This window comes from Leopardus geoffroyi, chromosome C2 (genome assembly GCF_018350155.1).
Source record: "Leopardus geoffroyi isolate Oge1 chromosome C2, O.geoffroyi_Oge1_pat1.0, whole genome shotgun sequence".
NCBI lineage: Eukaryota > Metazoa > Chordata > Mammalia > Carnivora > Felidae > Leopardus > Leopardus geoffroyi.
Window position 1 is genome coordinate 122708369 of NC_059333.1, and position 19349 is coordinate 122727717.

A 19349-nucleotide genomic window follows, 5' to 3' on the forward strand; every position below is an offset into this window, starting at 1 on the left:
GGTTTTATGTTTGAGAAAAGGAACACAACAAATTTGTCCGATTTCCTTCCTCACTTACAAAACTAGGTGATGTTTGATGGTTGCTATTAATTCGTGAAAACTTAAACAAATGGACAAAATGTAAAATGGGTAGTTACTATTAACATTTATATCTGTGTCACGTGCTGCAACTTGTCATACATGGATTCATTTGGTTATTATAAAAAGTTTCCAGCTTTTTAATTTTTTCTTAGCTTTCTGAAAGGCTGAAACCAAAACTAACAAAAATTCATGATGTTAAAAAAAATCATTATAACCCAAGGAGTTATCAATCAAATAACTTAGTCGGTCTCCAACTTCTCAGATATATTTTGCAAACTGGATGTTGTGACACATAAAAAAGTATGGTACCTAAAGATCAATAAACCTGTGGAAAATATGGCAGAACAGAAATACCTTACTGAATTACAAAGGAATTCGATTATTTGACCTTTTGTTCCTCTAGAGACATCACTATACGTCTAGCAGACAGGGGCCTAACACCTTGAAAATGGCAATGCACTTTTGTTCTTCACATAATCCTAAGAAAGTATGATAACATTCTCACCATAATATTAGACAACATAATAGGAAAAAAACCCCATATTTTCATAAGGATGTTTTAATTTTTTAATTTAATAATTCAAATAAAATTCAGCTAGTTAACATAAATAGAATAAATGCACATAATTTACAGCCATGTACACAAAATCCAAGAATAACAAACCTCACGTAAACGGTCAAAAGATACCAACTCCTTTGAAGCTGATTATTTAGCTATGACTAATAGATCATAATTGTTCACATATGAGGGGTACACATTCAAATGTTTTTTAACGTAAAAACTGAAACCAGAATTTTCAGTTTCTAAAAGGGATAGCCTAAAAAGCAGTGTTTAGATTAACAAGAAGTGTAAGGGGATGATGGAGAAGAGACTTGAATGGGCAGAATGCACACTGTATTAAACACCTTCATATAATTAAAACTCCTTCTAATTTAATTCATTTAGAAATACCTTTATTCTTAGGAATGTTAAAGTCATGATCAGTAGACAGAAAGGCTCATCTATTATATTTATTAAGCCAAAAGGGGTCCCTACAGTACTAAAGTCCTGGCAGAAGAGCATGTAAACAACAAAAGATAGGCATGAACAATGCTGAAGAGTAAGGGGATAGATTGATTTCTAGCACTTACATCCTTCAAGTTCAAATTGGTATTTTAGTGATTTCAAACAATCTAAAAATGCTGACATGTTTATACTCCAGTAAAAGAGTAAACACTCATCATTTTTAACAATCTGGTCCTAATACAATAATGCTACTCCGCAACGGGCATTAGGTTTTAGGAGACAAAGCTTGGATGAATTAATCTAACAATATTCTATCCTAGTTTCAAAGTTATAAATAACTTGTGGGCCCAATCTAGGAAGGCTGGTTCCACAAAGTTACATACGTAATGAAAATTAAGACAAAGCTTTGGTGATACAGTATTTGTTTTTTCCTCGATTTAAAAGCACTGTATTATACCCCAGTCACAGGGTTGGTAGTTCTCAGATTTGGACTTTGAGATTTAGCAAACTGTCTATGTGCTACAGGTACCAAAGTTCTATCTGCTGCTCTATGAGCATATCTTTCAGTATCTACTTCTTTAACGTGAATAAGTTCAATTCAATTTTCTGAGAAGACTGCATAATAAAAGTACAGACCAGTCTGAAGAGTGCTGCCTATCTCTATGCTAGAAATAAAAAGTCATCTGATAGAAAATAGATGAAAACAGTTAAAAAAAAAAAAACAAACCAATCCTTTAAGTATGCATTTTTTTAAACATTTGCATCAATTAAAAAATCTCCAAAGAAATGTTTCAGAGACAAAATTTATACACAACTTTTATATATAGTCTTTTTTTTTAAATTATCTCTATCACACATAAAGTAAACTATGGCAGATTGTGCTTTGGGGGGGGAAAAAAAAAAAGCTTCATTGCTCCTTTCCAGTTGTTGTACAAAGAAACAAAGTCTAAGACTGTAAGATCTGGGGCGCCTGGGTGGCTCAGTCGGTTGAGCGTCCGACTTTGGCTCAGGTCATGATCTCACGGTTCGTGGGTTTGAGCCCCGTGTTGGGCTCTGTGCTGACAGCTGGGAGCCTGGAGCCTGCCTCAGATTCTGTGTCTTCCTCTCTCTCTGCTCCTCCCCTGCTCACACTCTGTAAATCTCTCTCAAAAAATAAATAAAAACATTAAAAAAAAAAAAAAAAGAGTAAAAAAGACTCTAACATCTTGTCTTCCAGTACATAGAGAATACTCTATAGCAGAATATAATGCACTAAAGGTCAACATAAGTTTTACTTGCTAAATACAAACCAGAATAGAATACATGTTCATCCTTGAAGGACACTTATTATGAATTTGCTACAGCTAAATAAGAAGATGTTCCTTAGCTGCTGGTTTTCAGATCATTCTTAATCATCTGTGGTGTACTGAGATCATTAAGATTAGGGAGAATGTCTGTCCTACATTCAGCACAACTAATGTTTATGCATCTTCACAAGGCAAATGGCACTGTATTAGGCAGTATAAGTGGCACCTGAAAAGGCAAACACTCTAGATTGAGACTTTCTCTACAGATTTAAGTTAGAACCCCCTATTATTGGGTTGCTTTTTTTTTTTTTTTTGGCATGTTTCTTACAATAAATGTCAAAGCTAAAAGTCACCATAAAAGGTATGAATAATCCCAAAGGTAATGAAACTGAAATTGCCTTTGGTCTCCAAAGAGATTGGAATATTTTTAAATTCCAATCAAAGCACCTCAAAAACATCCAGTTACTGTTGATTATAATGAGTTAAGAAGGTGAGGAATTTAAGAGGGCACTGTGTTTCATTGGTGACAACAGAGTAAGCTTGCAATGACGTGCTACAATTTTCTATGGTAGGGGCAGTAGAGCGTACATAGAATATGTAAAACATTTATGTCATTAAAGATCTCCAAAACACTGTATCTAAGACCCAGAAAAATGTTTTGTTGAACACCGTTTCTGCCTAATACATGACCAATGTTTAAAAAAAAATAATCCTAAAGTGGAATTCTCTGTTACTCTCACCCCACCCCCCCCCCCAAAAAAAGGCCACAAAGTGCATTCACAAAGAGTCATTCTTAAGATAAAGCCATTGCACAAAATGTACAGTTCATCTATACTGAAATGAGTACCACACTGGAGTTTAATTGTAGATGTTTTATACACCAGTATAGCAACATCCATTAGCAAAGTCTCTTAACAGAATTATAGCAAACATCTTCATAAAGGCCATACATATAATACATTTAAGTATTAAGAGGTACAGGTGAACTCAACAGCAAAATGTAAAAGCTATATCCTGTTAGCACACTGAATCTGAATTAACTTGAATCTTTCTATGATTTACCATTCAAGAAATTAGGATAGCATACATTTCTTGTCAAAAGCAGTTTGTTCATTTACAAAATTGTAAGTCAATTAGGATCACCACCTGTTCGATCAGATGGCAAAGGGCCCCTCTTTGATGTTTATACTTCCCCAGATATTTATAATGCCACCTTAAAAAAAAAAAAAACCTATTACAGCAAAGCTGAAAATTACCATTTTCTCTACAAAATAAATGCAATTTATATTGATCATCTGGAAATAATTCAAAGGTTCAAATTCCTAATGAAGAAAGATTCAGAAGTGGTAAATTTTTTCTACTTTAAGAAAATAATACCTAGGTATGATAGATGATAATTTAAGTCCATAACTAATAAACCACTGAAAAGACAACTGAAGTCATTCACGTATCATAAAGATAGAAAAGATCGGAGGACACGCTCAAGTTATTGAAATGGCCAAGAATCAGCATTTTACTGGTTTTTTCTGTCCCAAACTATTACCACTGAGTTTGATATGTTAACAAACAATTTAAGGGTCCACATTATGCTAAACATCATGTTCCTGTTAGCAGTGGAAACCAAAACATTTTAAAGCTAAAAATACACAAGATATTAGGTACTATTTCATTAGCTGTCAAAACTAGTGATGAATAATGCCAAATAATTAACTTTAAAATACTCCAGATCCTCTCAAGGAAATGTGAAAACAATACTAAGGATCTCACTTATTGTTATTTTACAATTTTACAGAAATTACACAGAAGCCAGAGGTAAGACATTTATGACTGTCAATACTATCTTTGGATAGTTATAATATTTATATAATTATGGATGGCTTTATTAGAAGACTGAAAAAGTGCTCATGGAATAAACACTATACTGTGCCATAAATCAACGAAATGCAACTATGTCCCATGGACATGGTAGAGAAAATGGCAATTTGGAGGAAGTAGTGCTTCTAAAGGCTTTTTCTTGGGCAGCCTAGGTTTTTTTCACATTACTGAAAAGACCAAGTAATGCGGTTATTATGATTACTTTAATTCCTACAACCAAACTTTCCCTTAGGCATAGTTACATGTTCCCAAACTATTTTCTTCTGTCCACCATGCTGGCTTCGATACTGCATGGTCCACTGTCATCTTTTGGTCTTCCCTCTTCATAGTATACAGCAGCCTGAAGTTGCTATCCATTGAGAAGGTAGACCACTAATTCATAGGTGGCCATCATAATGGCTGTGTTTGGAATCTGTCTCACCAGATGAGTTGTTAGACCACGGTAAAGAGACCCATAACCTTCTTCTTGAACAACCAAAGACAGTGTCTGAAAAAAAGATCTATATTTTGTTCCCTCTTCACGTAGTCTTGTTCTTACGACTTCTGTTTAGGGGAGAAAAAGTCATTTTAAAACATTAGTGATATCTTTATACCCTCCTAATGCTGAGCATATCCCATAAACTGGTTATATTACAGTAACAACAAACTTTTAAAAAAAAAAAAAATTTTTTTTTTAATGTTTATTTATTTTTGAGAGAGACAGAGACAGAGCGTAAGAGGCAGAGAGAGAAGGAGACACAGAGCCCGAAGCAGGCTCCTGGCTCTGAGCTATCAGCACAGAGCCTGACGCAGGGCTCGAACTCACAGACCGTGAGATCATGACCTGAGCCCAAGTCGGACGCCCAACCAACTGAGCCACCCAGGCGCCCCAGTAACACCAAACTTCTAAGTCAGCTGGCTAAAATCACTAGTAGTAAGTGGTAATTATAACAGGTTCCTTAATGGTAAAAGAATAAAACAAAAGTATCAGTTGTATACTAATATAGACAAAGGGGAGAATAGATTTTGTAAGAAAAAGGTAAAGAGACAGGAAAAGGAATGTAGGTGGTATCAAGGACGAATACACAAAGATATAGTGACAGAAAAGATTTTAAGTGGACCCTACAATGAAAAAATAGAACAACTAATCTATTCACCACAACTAATCTATTTGGTCCACAAATGCCAACATGAAATTTCATGTTCATGAGGCTGGATATGTTCAAAATACTAGCCAATCAGCTGAAAGGTTCCATCTGGGAAGCAACGAAGCAAAAATTGTAAAGTTTTAGAGCTCTAAGAAATCTAAAAGATTACGTATAGTTAGTCCGTATTTCTTAGTTTTGAAAGATGAGGAATCAGGACTGCTGAGAGGTTTTAGTCAGTTGAGAGGCTGGGACAAGAATTCAGAGCTCTCTACTGAAGAGTCTGTTTTTCCAACACACTACTCCTGATGGGCCTGAGGGAAATGGCCTAGAGACATTTTCACCGCAAATGTTAATATCTGAAATCTCTTGTGTCCTCTCTTAAAAATTAATGCAGGGGCGCCTGGGTGGCTCGGTCGGTTAAGCGTCCGACTTCAGCTCAGGTCATGATCTCACGGTCCGTGGGTTCGAGCCCCGCGTCGGGCTCTGTGCTGACAGCTCAGAGCCTGGAGCCTGTTTCAGATTCTGTGTCTCCCTCTCTCTGTGACCCTCCCCCGTTCATGCTCTGTCTCTCTGTCTCAAAAATAAATAAACGTTAAAAAAAATTAAAAAAAAAAAAAAAGAAAAGAAAAAAAATTAATGCCATTTACATATTCCACTCCAAAATACTATTTATAAATTACCTCTTCTTGTAGTGACGTCATCTCACTGGAAGGAACAGGGTGCTTGCAATTCTAAAATTCTGTCTCTCGCCTTAGCAGGCCATGGTTCTAGGCATCCCATAGGAGCCAAAACCTAAACAATGCTGATACTGTCCTCTTTTGACTTCTCTTAAAGAAAGAAGTTAGGAACTTCCCTCAGGAAACTGAGAGAACTTCACAGTGCAAATTGGTTCGACTTGGTTTTACTCGTAAATTACATCTTACGAGTAAAATTCTCATTTTATTCATAGCCCTGTTTCATTTATCTTGATACAGCTTTAATTACAGGGCTTTAGCTTCACAAGGGTGAAGCTAAATGCTCATCAGTGTAACAAGAGTGAAGCATTTAGATTAAAATGCCAAAGCGGGGGTGCCAGGCTGGGTCAGTCAGTGAAGCATGCAATTCTTGATCTTGGGGTTGTGAGTTCCAGCCCCATACTGGATACAGAGATTACTTAAAAAATAACACCTTAAAAGGGCACCTGGGTGGCTCAGTCAGTTAAGCGTCCTACTTCGAGCTCAGGTCATGATCTCATAGCTCATGCGTTCTGACAGCTCAGAGCCTAGAGCCTGCTTTGGATTCTGTGTCTCCCTCTCTCTCTGCCCCTCCCTTGCTCAAGCTCAAGCTCAATCTCTCTCTCTCTCAAAAATAAATGAACAAAAATAATCCTGAAGCAAAACAAACCCCAAACAACAAAATCAAAGGCTACCTTTAAACAAAACAATAAAAATTACAAAAAAACCCCCAAACCCTCAGCACATCGCAAGACAAATTCTTAAGTAATTTTGTTATCTATTAATGAAATACGCTAATACTGTAAAACTTCAGAGAGAAATAAATCATATATACTTATTTGCCAACATGAAATAATGTAAAATAGGCTGGCCTTTGGGATTACAGACCCGATTTCAAATTTGGGCTCCTCCACTAAAAAAGGTATGTGATCTGAGTAAGCTGTGTGACATTGGACAACTCAATCTTAACATTTCTTGTTTCCCATTTGAAAATAAAGACAAATTCTGGGTATGTATTAGCATGCTTAGACTTCAACAGAGACGGTTAAGTACTTCACAGAAATTTTCTTGTAGATTAGCACTAATGTATATAAAGTATCTAGCATACCATAACCGTATCCATAGTTTTTTTTAATTTAAAGAAACTTTCCCAAAAGTCACCTGGCTATAATCTGACAAACTCTGGGCTGAAATGCGACTATCCAAAGCCCATGCTTAATCACCACCATGCTACTATAATATATACTGACCTATTAAAACCGTTACTTACAGATGTAATCCCATTATGATGAACTCCTAGGAAACCATATATTGTTTTACTGGAATTCAATAAAATTATAAATGTGCTAACAAGTGGGCCATTGGCTGACACGGGAAAATTTCTAAATTAATAGAATTTTACTCCTATAAACTCAAACACCTCTTACCATGTGGATATGCTATAGTTGTGGCACAAGTTTTTGAGGTGGCAGCAGCTAGCATCATTCCCACAAAATCTGATGCTTCTTTTACAGACTCTTCATCATTTTCCATTGTAGAAGCAATCTTATATTCCAGTAGTTTTTGCTTAATACTTTCATAAATAACAAAATGGATAACAGTCTCTGATATGCCAGCATATGAAGCAGACATGCCCCTATAAAATCCTTTAAGTCCATCTGTCTGATACACTTTACGAATACATTCAAAAGCGCCCATTCGTTTTTCCCCACGGTTCCTGAAAAGCAAAAAGGAAAAATCTTATTAATAAAGTAGTATAGGTTTTTATTTTTTTTTTTTTAATTTTTTTTTTTTTTTTTTCAACGTTTATTTATTTTTGGGACAGAGAGAGACAGAGCATGAACGGGGGAGGGGCAGAGAGAGAGGGAGACACAGAATCGGAAACAGGCTCCAGGCTCTGAGCCATCAGCCCAGAGCCTGACGCGGGGCTCGAACTCACGGACCGCGAGATCGTGACCTGGCTGAAGTCGGACGCTTAACCGACTGCGCCACCCAGGCGCCCCAGTAGTATAGGTTTTTAAATAAGGTAAATAAAGTATAGACGAAATCTGCCACTCCAGTACAGAATGATCCCCTGTAACTCATGAAGAAGTGAAACCAAAATTTTAAAACATTCATTTTAGATTTCCTATTCTTCTGCCTGAACTTTGTCATATTAGATGGGTAGCATGTAAATACTTTCTTCTACAAATGCAAAATACAGTATATTAAATCTTCAGTTTCATGTGCTCATTGAAGTTTGTATTGTAGGGATAAGCAACAAAATCCTTTAGTCCAAATACGCTGTGACTGCAGCTCAAGATAAAACAAACCGTCACATCACATTGAATCCAGTTCAAATGAGAAGATTTCTTCGGACTTAATAACATAAAAGAGTGATTGAGACACCAGTGATGACAGTGTACCATAAAGCAAGTACAATTAATCTAGTATCTGTACGTCTGAGGGATTCTTCCAAGCCCACTCAGTTCTTCCCTAAAAATGACTATGTGAATTAAAGTCAAATTTCCTATGATCCTTTTAAGGCAACAACCAGTATCATGGTGAAAAGTGAATGAGGATCTCTATAGTTATCAAGTAGTTATTGAGTACTGTGTCCAATAAAACTTCCTTAGTGCTACTTAATGGCACAGCATTTACTCTTACACATATACAATTTTGAGTTTGTAAAAATATTACTTTATACTATGATTCTCCCAATAAAACCTTACCTATAAGAAATGGGTTTAAACGCTACCTACAGGGAAAAAAATAGAAAATTTACCTATTTATAAATTAATACAGCCTGTTTCAGACATAAAATAAAAACACAATTAAGATACCCACCTGATAACCTACAGATTCCTCCAGTTTTATGAACTAATTATTGTTTAGAGCTAATGACTGTCCTCAACTAATGACACTGTATGAATACTTTCTCAGTTGAGTGATCCATACAACCAATTATAATCAGTTTCTGCCATCAGAGACTTCTTCACAAGAAGTTAAAATGCTACAAGTCCAAAGGGTAATATACAAACACATCGGCCCTGTTCTTGATCTCAGTTATAAATGAGCATCCTCAAACCAGCCTTTCACTATTACCCCAAACCCACCCCATTCCCCACCACTCCCAAGCCTAAGAACTTGTGCTGTTGTGCATTAAAATTAGAAGTGAAAAAAATAATAAAGAGTTTTAAGCCATACTTTTCTCAGGACCCCCTACAGATCCACCTTATAACATCCTGCAGTATACCCCTGGTAGCTTATAGTAGTATAATATGGACCGGCATCTCACATTTCTTTAACCTTTGGGTTGTTTTAGCTGCCACTACTTTTCAGATCTCTTAGCTTTAAGAAATAAACTTTGAGGGGCGCCTGGGTGGCTCAGTTGGTTAAGCGTCCGACTTCAGCTCAGGTCATTATCTCACAGTTTGTGGGTTCAAGCCCCGCCTCGGGCTCTGTGCTGACAGCTCAGAGCCTGGAGCCTGTTTCGGATTCTGTGTCTCCCTCTCTCTCTGCCCCTCCCCCACTCTCACTCTGTCTCAAAAATAAATAAACATTAAAAAAAAAAAAGAAATAAACTTTTGAGTTTTGCTTCACCATTTAGGATTTCATTAAAAATTATTCAGATGAAATAAGAATTAGAGCTATTTCAAGTCTCCAAATAGCATACAGTTCAACATGATAATATGTAAACAACAGATATTTAAGCAGGCATCATTATTAATGATTTCTCAGATCAGTTTTATTTATAGTCTATGAGATATAACACTACTTTCCCATGCCATAAAATGTAAAAAAGGTGGAAATTTGTTACAGTCTACTTCAGAAAGGCTGAAAGTTTCAAAAGTCTCATTATTATTATTATAATACACCAATAGGATCATCTCTCCATAAAAGTATTATTTTTCCTATCGTCCATACTAAAGGCCAACAGGAATTGACATGGCAAGACTCTAAACTTCATTGCTTCTGGCCTTTGCTCAGTTCCCAGAACACACCAGAGGCCCTAACCTCAAGACCTATGAGGTTTGCACAGACCACTGCCTCTGCTTAAAAATGGGCTCAAAACAACATTCCCTAACTATTCCACCTAACGTTGGTCCCCAATGTCTCTTGGTATATCCCTAGAACACAGCAGTATCTGCTCAACATAGATCAAATGAATGAATTGTGCTACCATAAAGTGGTCAGTGGTAACAGATCAAGTCTATGAATATATGAGAGCTAAATCCCATGCCAGGCCTCTCTGTACATAAGGCTACTAAATTTGAGCAATGCTCCTCAAAGATTCAGTCTAGACCAGTTGATCCTGTCGGTTAACTGTTGGGTGGTTGATTATAATCATTCATGTAGTGAAACTATCACTGCTTGGCCTAGATTAATATATATTCTTTTCCTTTTATTTAAAAACACAACACATAGGGGCACCTGGGTGGCTCAGTTAGTTGAGCTCCTGACTCTTGATTTCAGCTAGGTCATGATCTCAGGGTCGTGAGATCAAACCCTGTGTTAGGCGTGGAGCCTGCTTAAGATTCTCTCTCTCCCTCTGCCTCTCTCCTGCTCTCAGCTGCACTCTCAAGAAATAAAATAATAAGGAAATAAGCAAGCAAGCAAATAAATAAATACATAAATAGAAACACATAATCTACATTCTTCCTTAGCAAGTGTCATATTGCCAACTACTATATATATCTCTTTTGCTTCTGATGGCAGACCCAAGTTTCAAAAACCAAACAAAAAAACAAATTCAGCAGCCAAAAAAGGGAAAAACATAGTTAGATACATGGCAGTGAAATCTCACATATAAATTTATAGGAAAAAATTAGTTGAAACCAACTTTAATTTTGTTTTAATGAATTAACATACCTTGCATCGAGCTGTAACCGAGTCTTTACAAGCCAAATGGGGTTGGTCGCTGTGATTGCAGTAAAACCTAAACAAACATGTTTAAAATGAACTCTGGTAAAAATGAAGAACTATTAAGTTAAAGGTTTTAAATAGTATATAAATCTATATTAAAGAAAATGCATAATAAATATTTAAACTATTAAGTGATGTATACTTTACACTTTTATTTTACAAACCCATATAATCATGAACGTTTGTAGTTTATTTCCAATCTACATTCTCAAATTCTGACCGTAACTAAACAATTCTTTTAAGAGCAAATTCTGATTACATATAAATTCCTCTCCCACCATATTCAGAATATTCTCTGGGGTACCCATCTACACTCTACGCTAAATTTAAAACCCCATGTTTACAGACAAACCTAATAGAAATTTGGTATATTCTAGGGCTTTTTAGCATGCAAGCTCTACAACAGCTACTTGACATCCTTAAATCACAATTCCCTATCTTAAAAGTGGATTCTACCTAAAGGCCAGCATTTACTATATATGATCTTAATGGGGCTGTATAACAGGACTGTTGTTTGCCCTTATGAACGCTTTATATAAACATATGCTTACTAATACTGTTAAAATAATGGTATCACAGAAGTAAGGTTTCTGTTAGGGTTAATAGGAAAAGATCTATTTTTCATCCACTTAAACACATACAAAAACTCAAAAGTTCGAAAAGTAACAAACTGAAACTTCCCTCTCACTTATAGACACTTAAGAGAGAAACTCAGAGTAGAAGGTAGTTCTAACTTACTTTAAAACTTAAGTACTATATATTATCAGTGCAGAGGGTGGTCACCTAAGATGGCTCATTCTAGTTAGTAAATTAACATTTCTGGAACAGGGTCTCTAGACTATTGCATATCTTTTACTTGCTATCTTCCTACTGTTACTGAAAAATAGCCCATGAAATGTCATCTTGAAAACGGGAATTTATGAAGATTGCTTCATCTTTATAAAACAGGGCTTTGATCTATTGCTTGTGAACACTGAAGATCACTACAGAAACCTCACTGAACTACTTCTATCAAGCTAGATTTATTCAACTGGCCTTTAAATCCAGTGAAACTTACATGCAGAAATGTCTAAGGATCTTAACTGTTTTAATACTATCAACTAGCTTTTAGAAAGGTGGAATATAACCAGCACATTTAATGTGAGTAAAGTGAATTCAGAAAGAAAAATGCTGGGGTGCACTTAAAAATAATTTTGGTTTCTAAGTTAACATATACTGCAGAACCAATCATTATCCTTCCTTGGCTTTTGAAGTTACTATGGGTATACCTAAAATGCAAAATAATTTTACTAAATTGTACAAAGTAGTATTTAGTCTCATAGGTTCTTTTCCCTACCATAATGTCAGACAGTTAGCTAACTCAAACGTTATTCCCTTAATCCACTGTTTTAACACCGTAGAAATAGCCAGATGTCTCACGAAAAGATGCTTAAAATTGAATCTATTTATAAAACATGATAAATGGAATAGAAATTTGGTTTGATAACTTGCCCAATTTTCTAATAGTTCTATAGTCTCCATTTCTCTTTAGTGCTTTTAATACTGCATACATTATGTATAAAACTAGTATGGAAACAATTTTCTATGTGCCAGTATTAAAATAATAAAAATTTAAAGTGTTGGACCAGCTGTCAGGAGCATTTTTAATAAATAAGAGTTTCTTTTCATATATAAATTCTTAGAAAAGGAAAAGAGAAGAAAAATATGACCCTGTTAGATCAGTTTAAATATTCTGGAAAGATTTTTCTTGCATGTTCCAGCTTAAAGGAGAATAAAGTTAAAAGAATTTTTTTTTCTTTTCTTGACTCTCATTTTCCTAAATGAAAAACTCAAACTAAATACATTCAAATTATATTTTAAAGTAAATGTGCACCTGACAGTATTCTGGCCATACCCCTAAATTGATGATTCTTTGTTTTTTAACTTAAATAGTTATTATTAGCTAAATATCTGTATAGCAATATTAGGGGGTTTATTAGTAAAAGCCCACAAAGCTGCACAAGGCAACAAAATATTCTGCATTATTCACAATAGCCTTTATTAATTATCCTGTGGAAATTAAGAAAAAATATTTGCTTTTCATTAAATTTTGAAAGCCTATAACTGGGAATCCTTATGCCGAACTTTTACCTGTCTAGGTAAAAATCTCATTCAATCTATTATACTTTATTTGTAAATATGAGCAAAGTTTTTTTTAATATTAGTTGTATTTTAAAAAATAAACTTAGTACCCAAACTTGATACTCTCCCAAGTCACAAAATTCCTCAATTAAAAGCTGAAAAAAATACCATATGTAAACTTTCAAATGTTGCATTTAATTATTACTAGAAATTAATTTTTAAATATCAGTGAATAAAATTTTAAATTATTCTGTACACACTAATGAACAATGATAGGGCGCAAACAACAGGTATTTCTCACTTAACTAAAATTCATTTCCAGATACAAATTGATCTATAGAACAGGACACATTAAAATTCAGGTAAGAGAGTGCTGCCATCTTATCCCTCTATAACTGCTACTATCAGTAACTCGTGCTTTAACTACAGTTGTTCTCGCTCAAGTCCCCCAATAAAAAGCCAGATCTTAATAAAGACACTAGCCTCAATGCTGGCGAACCATTAGACAGAATCTAGGCATAATGCACAGCTTTTTAGCTATTGGCCTTACCATAGTTAAAATTCTAGTCCTGGAATTTGATGCTATTACATTCTCTTAACCACACTTTATTAAACTAACTAGATATTAGGCTAATTAAATCTATAAAAACATAGTCTATTAATTCAAGAAATGAAAGAAGTGGGAAGAAACAAAAATCTGTCACCAACTTAGAATTATACATGGTAGGGCAATTTGAAGTTCGCCAACAACCAAAGCTAAACAGATCTTCCTACTTCTAAGACAAAGATACTGGGAATAATCCCTGAAGTTTAGATATTTACTGTAGCTTTTTATTTTGGCATTTAAATTTTGTGAAATTTTGGTAATATGCTAGTTCATATTAGTATTCTGAGTACCTGTTAAACATTAAGAGGTATCTGAAGGATCTACTTGTAAGATAATAAGAATTAATATTGCTCTAGTCAGTTAAAGCAAAGTGGCAATGTAATGGCCATACTGTTATAGTTAGTATGTATAGTAGTACAGTTAGAATGTTATTAGAAAAATGTTTAAAATTTTCAAAATGCAACTTTTAGAGTTCTGCTTCATCTAACACTCCATTTGATAATGTAAACCAGATTAAGAGAAATCCTGCTTATAGGAAACTTGCTGAAAATGTCTATTTCATTAAGTGAGTGATACCTGTAGTATTGCATTTTCTGTACTTTTTATTTCAAGTTCTGTAAGAACAAAGCCCACCTAACCTTCTAAGAAAAATACATTAAAATTATAAGAAAAAAAAACCCAATTAAAACTAAAACAGCTTAGATCCCACATATTCTTAACCTGCATTTATTGGAAAGTAATGTAGATAGATTATTTTTGCAAGGAAGTAGAAAGCTAGTAAATATCAACAGACAAGAGAATAGAGAGCACTGTATTAGACTTTTAAAATATGTTATGCTAAGCAAAGAGAACTATTATTTTTCCTGAAAGCTGTAGGATGGTATACCTTTACAACTATGTTTATCTTAAATACTGTCATCAAATTCTTTGGAGGTCAAGGCTATTATGGCCAAGCTGAAGACCCCAGGCTTTTATTACACGATGACTGAAAAATTACCCCATTCTTCCTTCTAGAAGGAATAGTATAAAGGGATCAGAATTAAAGTTTTATAAAATACTCAGAACGCACACACAAATTCAGGAAATAAAAGTTCTTCCCGCCTTCTATTAATTCCATAGCTATCATAAATTCCCAGGGTGTGTTTCTTAAAACTAGAGGCTGCAAGAGATGCTCAGATCAGTACTCACGAGGTTTAAGTTAGTCCATATTTCTACAGGAAGTGACCTGCGGATGGGGAGCATGAGATGACACGATCTCACTCTTTTCTCGGGAGAAATGTACAGTAAATGCCTAAAATAGACACAGGCTTTTCTGTATCATAACAACAAGCAGTGACCTCATCAGAAACATGTGTACAAAATGAATCCCATTGGAAGGATTTCAGAAATATTTACTGTGAGATCTAACTTTTTTGAAAATTTTAAGTTAAAAAACAAAAAGGATATCAGAATGGGCCATAAATTTTTTTAAAAAAATGCACCGAGTACTGAAAATTCTGCCATCTGCAGCAGTTTCAGAGTCCAAATACTTACCTAAAAGATGAATTTTGCCTTAAAGAAAAAAAATGCTAACCTTGTCAATGGGGAATCTAAGAAAATATTTAGAAGGGATTATCATATCCCATTTTCTAATCATAGTTATCTACCATCAGAGGTGAAATCACAATTTTCTATACTTTAACCATCAGCTTACTTAGTAAATCCTTTTTGCTTAGTAAATCTTAAAAAAAAAAACCCAGAATATTCAAGTAACATTTTGTAATAATTTATAATTTTTTAAAATAAAATAAAGCATATGTTGCTAGAATAATACCTTTCACCTTTGCACTATGGCCAATAATATTGCACATCCATTTTTATGGAATATTTTGGATTATTTTATATTTAATTTCTTGTGTTCTACAAAACAAAAAACAGGAAGAATGTTTACATACAAACACACAAAACATCTGTCTAAATATCCATTTGGCTGAATAAACTGCCATGGAAAAATATTAAAAAATATATTTTATATAGGCAAGACAAAATTTCTTTGTAATGAGTAAAACTTAATCTTTAATAATAAACTAAGTCAGATAGAAAGATGTATCTTGAAAAATAACAGTGAATGCTAAATAAAAGCAAATAAGACCCATAAGGTAGGCTATAAATGACAAATGATTACATTACTAGTATTTTAAAAATATAGTGATAATGTTTGAATATCTAATCCAATAAAAATCAGAATTCTTTTCATTTAAATCTGTAATGTTGTATAGAAAAGCATATACATTCCAGATAAAAACTTTTGAAAATTAGGAATCACTATAAAGAAACAATACTATTTTTTGTATGCATACTTGTGTCTAGGGATATTCATAGAGATAAGTTCATTTAAACAAAAACATACAAATAACCTCAATGAAATAAATACTCTCAATCTGATAAAGGTTACATGTAGGGAAGGGGAAAAAAAAAACAGGTAAAACATAAAGACTCAACAATACTTAATTTGATTAAATAGCCTTCCAATTGGAAATAATTTTTAAATTTATACCTCCAGATTTAGGTTTATAAATTCCTATAGTCTTCTCTTGAAACACTAAAGCCAGAATAAGATCCACCTTAAATTAACTGTCATTTTGAGAAAAAAGTTTTACTATCTGAACACTTGAGTTCATGAGGATAAAATACAAAATCAACAGGCTACCTGGAATAAAAATTACATACAAGGTCTACTAGTAAATCCTTAATGTTTTGTTTGATGTGGCAAAATCTTGCAGGCAATATCATTACAGTCTATTTTAGTGCACTTTTTGATACTAACATGACAAGGTTAGCATTTTTTTTAATAGCCAGTTAAAAAACAATTTTTCACATGACTGCCTCTAAGCACTTTGTACCCCCAATTCATATTTAGAAGACTTCTAAAAGTAATGCTGAGGAAAAACCAGAGCAATCTGGTCTAGATTATTTCAAGAATGAAGGGGGCAAAAGGCTCCCTTAATGAGTCTGCACAGGGACCATTCAGTTTAACCAACCATGTAGTTATGTATAAAAACTGCAAAGCTAAGTGTTAATGCTCATGAATGGTGCGAGGAAGCTCTGAAAGCACAATTCTCAGAAAAATGTAACTGTAAACAAATGGAAGAAGTATTTGCAAATTACACAATAAGTATATAGTGTAATAATCTCTGAACAATAGGACCATCAATTTACAAAAACTCAAGGAATTCAAGTTGGAAAATCATATCAACGTATAGATATAAAACTATGAGTTGACATTTGTACACATTTGAGAAAAAAGTACAAAATGACAATTCCACTGAAATTCTTTGCAACATGATACAAAAATAGTAATAAATTCTGATGAGCTATCCTAATGAAAAAAGATGTTCCATTGGGAATCAAGATACTCTGAAACCCTAAATTTGCACCACTGAATATATAACAACTATCCTCAAATAAAAATGACCACTCATCTACTTTCTTGACTTCAAGTCTTCCAAAACAAAACAAAAAAAAGAAAGATTAACATTTCTTTAATAATTTTCTGGGTTTAAAAAACAAAAACATAAAACACTGGTAATCCAGAAATACATTCTTAAAGATCCTAATACAGTGGTTATATAATTTGAAATTAGCCACTAACTTTTACCTTATACCACTCAAATTTGTAGAGAGAAAATCATTTCTATTCATATTCAACATCTATAAAAAAGTACATTAAAAAAAATTCTGGTTGTAACTAGATGATCTCTATGGTATTAAAGAACTAACTCTCAAAATCCAAATCTTTGTAGCGCAATCTACATCCCTAGGATAAGGTAAGAGAGGTTCATACAAACTGTGTAACTTGCCCAAGATCTCTCCTCATGGGTAAATAGGAATAGTTTACTACCTTGACCTCTAAGGTTTTTCCATCCAGCTTTAAAACTTCAACAAGTCAGTCAACAATTACCGAGTATAAAAAGACTTGAGAATAATTGTAAAGTATATGGTAGATTATTACGGCTATTGACCTTTCAGAAATTAGTTATTTCCAACTTACACTTAGTTTGTTAAAGTATGTGGTTCAAATTGATCCAATTTATTTCTAAACAGAAAATGGTTAACAGTTTAAAGCACTCATTAAACACGTAATTGACACTCCATTTACTGCTCAACAGCTGATGAAAGTAGTCATAATCTGCTTAATAAAGTCATAGTATAATTTGGAAACATGAGGTATGGTTAAATACGCAATAAATCTCAGAAAACTGCAGAGAATGAACCAAACAAAGGTCGTGGCTTTGTCTAACACGCATTGCAACAAATGATTCCAAAACCAGACTAGTCAAATCAATCTCCTAGTTTATCTTTAAGGCAGTGCAGAGGCCCAGAACTAGCTGCTTTGATTCAGAATCATATATACCCAATAATAATGAAAGAAGAGTCCCTGGAAAACATTTCTACAGCAGGCATGTACACATTGCCGTTGCCTAAATTTCAAGTGCTATCTAGTGTGACTTATATGGAGTGCTAAACATATATTTCAAAATACATAAATTAGTGACTCTTAGTTATCAATAATACATCACAAAAACTTCAGCATTTGAGCACAGGACAAAATGAATACTTTACCAAGAACTGCCGGCACATTTCAGACAGAAGCCAAAACATGCAGCAAAAAGGGAAAAGGCACTAACAGAAATTGAGGAGAGAAGAGTAAATTACAGCTCCATAACTTATTTATATGTAATTATGGTTGGATTCTTTAAACTGTTAAAAATGATCACTAAATATACAGTGGACTACACAAGACAATGTAAATATTATATTACCTGTATGCTATCACAAACCTAATTACAAAAATGCCAACTGGTATCAGATTTTACGTATACCTCCTGATGAAATTTACTATATACTAATAAATTTAAGAATTATGCTTGTAGATGCTAATCAATGAAGAGAACATTGTCTTAAAAGTACAAATGTACAATGTAAATTCATCGTAATTCAGTATTAAGTCTCTAGCTTTTGGAAACTTTTTTGCCTTTTAATATTAGATATTCATACCTGCCATTGCAGCAGAAATCATGTGTACCTGGGTAGAATCCGGATCAAATATATCATTCAACTTTTCCTTGCAGTTTGAATAAGCAGCAAAGTATATTGCTCTAAAATAAAGATTAAATTTTATCAACAAGCATGTTGCTTAAATTCATAAGATTTAAATGACAAGTAAATTAATCTTTATAATTTTAGAGAAATCTAAAAACAAAGTCTTAGCCAAGTCTCACATAACCTCAGGTTAATTTCTATATTATTTCTATAATTTCTGTATTTTTTCCGTGAAGATACTGAAGTACTTCTTACAATGACTCATTAAGAAAAAGTCAAACTTCTGGGGCGCCTGGTGGCTCAGTTGGTTAAGTGTCCAACTCTTGGTTTCGGCTCAGGTCATGACCTCAGTCCATGGGTTCGAGCCCCACATCAGGCTCCATACCAGTGGTACAGAGCCTGCTTGGGATTCTCTCTGTCCCTCCCCCACTTGCATGCTCTCTCTCTCTCTCTCTCTCAAAATAAAATTAAAAAAAAAAAAAAAAAGAAAGAAAGAAAAAGACAAACTTTGATGTAAAGTTAATCAAATGCAAAGCATCCTCTAAC

At 34.1% G+C, this 19349-nt stretch overlaps 1 protein-coding gene across 1 annotated transcript in view; it reads right to left on the reverse strand.

The window, feature by feature from the left end:
• Positions 1 to 634: 634 nt before the first annotated feature.
• Positions 635 to 19349, reverse strand: part of SLC25A36 (solute carrier family 25 member 36) — a 39380-nt gene continuing 20665 nt past the window's right edge. Inside the window, exons 4-7 of the mRNA XM_045503476.1 lie at positions 18759 to 18859; positions 10940 to 11006; positions 7516 to 7805; positions 635 to 4791 (exon numbers count right to left, since the gene is read on the reverse strand). Coding sequence (XP_045359432.1) covers positions 4598 to 4791; positions 7516 to 7805; positions 10940 to 11006; positions 18759 to 18859 — 652 coding nt within the window. The 3' untranslated portion in view covers positions 635 to 4597. The remainder of the gene's footprint in view (positions 4792 to 7515; positions 7806 to 10939; positions 11007 to 18758; positions 18860 to 19349) is intronic.